The sequence below is a fragment of the Entamoeba nuttalli genome (assembly GCF_000257125.1).
Source record: "Entamoeba nuttalli P19 unplaced genomic scaffold asmbl_3916, whole genome shotgun sequence".
Classification (NCBI taxonomy): Eukaryota; Evosea; order Mastigamoebida; family Endamoebidae; genus Entamoeba; species Entamoeba nuttalli.
In genome coordinates, this window is record NW_008576418.1 from 1 (window position 1) to 3,210 (window position 3,210).

Sequence of the window (3,210 nt, forward strand, 5' to 3'; positions counted from 1 at the left end):
CATTCTCCCATTTTTCTTATTCTATTTGCCACGTATTGTTCTTTTTTTCTTTGTTCCATTTTCAGCGTATCTTTTTCATGTAATTTTGAGTTTCATTTGATTAACTCAAATCATTCTGTTTCATATTTTTTTGATTTTCGAAAAATAAAAATATAACTTAACAGATTGTATTTTTTGTCATTGTTCATTGGATTATAATTTTTGTGATAGCTATTTTTAAATTAGAAACAAAGAATGGATAACAAGGATCTGTACAATCATTTTAGATTATATGAGTAGTGAAATAGTTAAAGATACACCACATCAATCATCAGAAGATAAAAAAAGTAGTAGTGATATTCAGGATTTAGTAGATGTTTGTATTCAACCAAAACCTCTTCCTGAAGATGTGAAAGCTAGATGTGATTTAGTTAACTGGATATATGCAATCACTGAAAGATATAGATTGGATAAGATTGTTGCTCTAGATGCTATAATACTTTTTGATAATGTACTTAACAAATTAACCATTTCAAGAGATTTGATTATGATGTGTAGTTTTATTGTTGTTTCTGAAAATAAACTCACAATAACTCCTATACAATTGTTTCAAATTTGTCATAACAGATTTACATCAAATGAAATCAAGAGTGTTTGTAATTCAATTAAAAAATACATTTCTTATCTGCATCAATCTGGAAATCCAATTGATTTTTGTATCTCTTATTGTTCATCATTTGTTCAATATAATAATTCATCAGTGTTTGTTGGTGATTGTATCAAGAGAAATGCAGAATTAATGATCATTTTAATTAGTTTTCTTCCAAGGTTTAGTATGTTTGATTTTAAGTTATTATCATCTTCCTGTGTTTATTTCTTTCTTAAAGAATTTATTCCAATAGTTCAAATTGTTTGTATTTTTCTTTTATAATAAAATATCAATTATTGTCAAATGTATTTATTTTCATATAGAATCTATGTTTATTGTTTGGAGAAAGTTTCACAGAACAACGAGTACAATCTTCAATCACTTCTTATAAAATTGATTTGAAAGAAAATTTAAACCTATTTAGACGTTTTCAATACTTTGATAGAACGTATAGAGAAATTCAAACATATCTTAAGTTAATTTAAATATTGAATAACAACTCTATTAGTTATATAAATTCTTTTTATACCACATTTCTTTTTTTTGTTCAACAATAAAGTCTATGAAAATAACTCTTAATGATATAAAATGGAAATTATATTGAACGAAACAAAAAGATATATTTTAAGTGAAAATTAATTAAATGCATTTATATTGAAACAAGTACTGGATAATGGTATCTAATCCATTCTGAGAAAGAAACTAAGAATGTTTAAACATGGAGAATAAAGATAACCATATCAGTGGATTTCCACAAGAATTCTCTCCATTTCTAGTCAAACTATTTGAGATGTTAAATGATAAAGAATCAAAAAAGATAGTTGAGTATAATAAGGAGAATCATGGATTCTTTTTGTATGACAAACAATTGTTCGTTGATTATATTTTACCAAAACACTTCCCAAATGTTAAACAAGAAAGTTTTATTAGACAATTGAATGGATATGACTTTCATAAAAAAGTTATTGATGGTCAAGACTGTTTTGTTCATGAATCATTTGACCCAACAAACTTCTCTTGTATTAAAACAATCAAAAGAAAAAAAGTTAAACGACAAAGAAAAGGAAATGAATATAAGCCAATGAAAAACAACAGTGAAGTTTTTAAAATATCACCAAATTCTCTTGAACAAACAGAAGAGTTACTTCCATCTCTTTCTTCTTCATTATCAAGAGACTCAAAAACATTGTTTATTGAGAGAAGATATTTGACTAATAGTAAAGGAGGAGGTTTAGCAATTGATGCTCTAAAAAGAAAGATTATGAACAAAAACAGAGATGAAGAACAAGAAAAAACACAACAATTGACTGAGAAGAAAGAAGTTTTAATAAACGAAAATGATAACAAAAACAATGTTTGTTCGAATGATGATAAAACTATTGACATGGATCAAAAAACTGAAATAGATAATGGTGATAAACTTTCAAATTCTGGTGTTCAAAAACAAGTTCAATCAACAACACATATCATATTTGATGATGGAATGGATGATTGTACTTCACAAGAATATGAAGTGAATAAAACATTAAAGACACTTCAAGAATCAATTACTTCATTGGAAAAAGCATTCACGACTTTACAACAGAATCAAAATACAATTTACGAGGAAGTTCAAAGTTTGTCGAATGTAATAACAACACTTCTTTCTATTTTCAGTCTGTCTGATCAATCAATACCACAACTCCCAAAAACAGATCATAAAGAGTTGGAAAAAGAACTTGAGTCAGAGACTCAATAAATAATTTTGAATAACTATGTTTTATTTGAAGAATAATTATGTTGAAAACAGAAATGGCAAAGAAGAGTCATTTAAAATAAAATGTTTTGAATTGAATAAAAGATAATTTAATTCTACTATTGTTGTTTTCTTTTATTAACAAATTAATTAAACTGGATGAAGAAAAACAAATTGTTGTATTTAATTTTGAATATAACAAAGACTTATTTAAATATTGATAATTATCTTGTTTTGATTAGTTTTTTAGAATAACTCAACTGAAATATAAACTTAGTAAACAAATATCAATGAATTAAATTTAATACTAAATAATAAATTATTGTTGAAATAAATTAGTTCTGTTAAGGTGTTATAACCATATTGCTATATCCTAAATAATTTGTAACAACAAACAAATAAATATGCTTATTTGAATAAAACTTACAAAACTGAATGACTTTTATTATCATATTCAATTTGTTTTGAATTTGAAATTAATACATATCATACATGGTATTTTAATCGTTTATTGTTTTATTTATTATTTATTTTGTATTTTACACTAGACAGTTATTTTAATAATACTTCAATAACAAAAGTATTTCACAAACAAATAATATGAATGGCAAGAAATAAAAGTTGTTGTTACAACGAGAATAACCATAAAAATGAATTTATATACTTAAATACTAACTCAAAGAGATTATACTAATTAATAATATTAAAATAACAAATGATATAAACTAGTATTAACATGATTTTAGTTTTAAAGTAGATTGAGTGTATTGTATAAATAATTAATTTGAATTATTAATATGAGTATAATGAAGTAAAAAATAAATAAGAAAATGAAACCAGATCAACT

General features: G+C 24.2%; 2 protein-coding genes across 2 annotated transcripts; both read left to right on the top strand.

Annotated features, from left to right (window-relative positions):
* Positions 1–271: 271 nt before the first annotated feature.
* On the top strand, positions 272–1,113 carry ENU1_085980 (hypothetical protein; the record flags this gene model as incomplete). Its single annotated transcript, XM_008858864.1, has 2 exons — positions 272–889; positions 952–1,113. The coding sequence occupies 2 exons, from the start codon at positions 272–274 to the stop codon at positions 1,111–1,113; spliced, it is 780 nt and encodes a 259-aa protein (XP_008857086.1).
* A 233-nt stretch (positions 1,114–1,346) lies between these two features.
* Positions 1,347–2,366, top strand: ENU1_085990 (heat shock transcription factor, putative; the record flags this gene model as incomplete). The annotated part of the gene is made up of 1 exon (XM_008858865.1): positions 1,347–2,366. One exon carries the CDS (start codon positions 1,347–1,349, stop codon positions 2,364–2,366), a length of 1,020 nt encoding a protein of 339 aa, XP_008857087.1.
* Between the last annotated feature and the right edge of the window lie 844 nt (positions 2,367–3,210).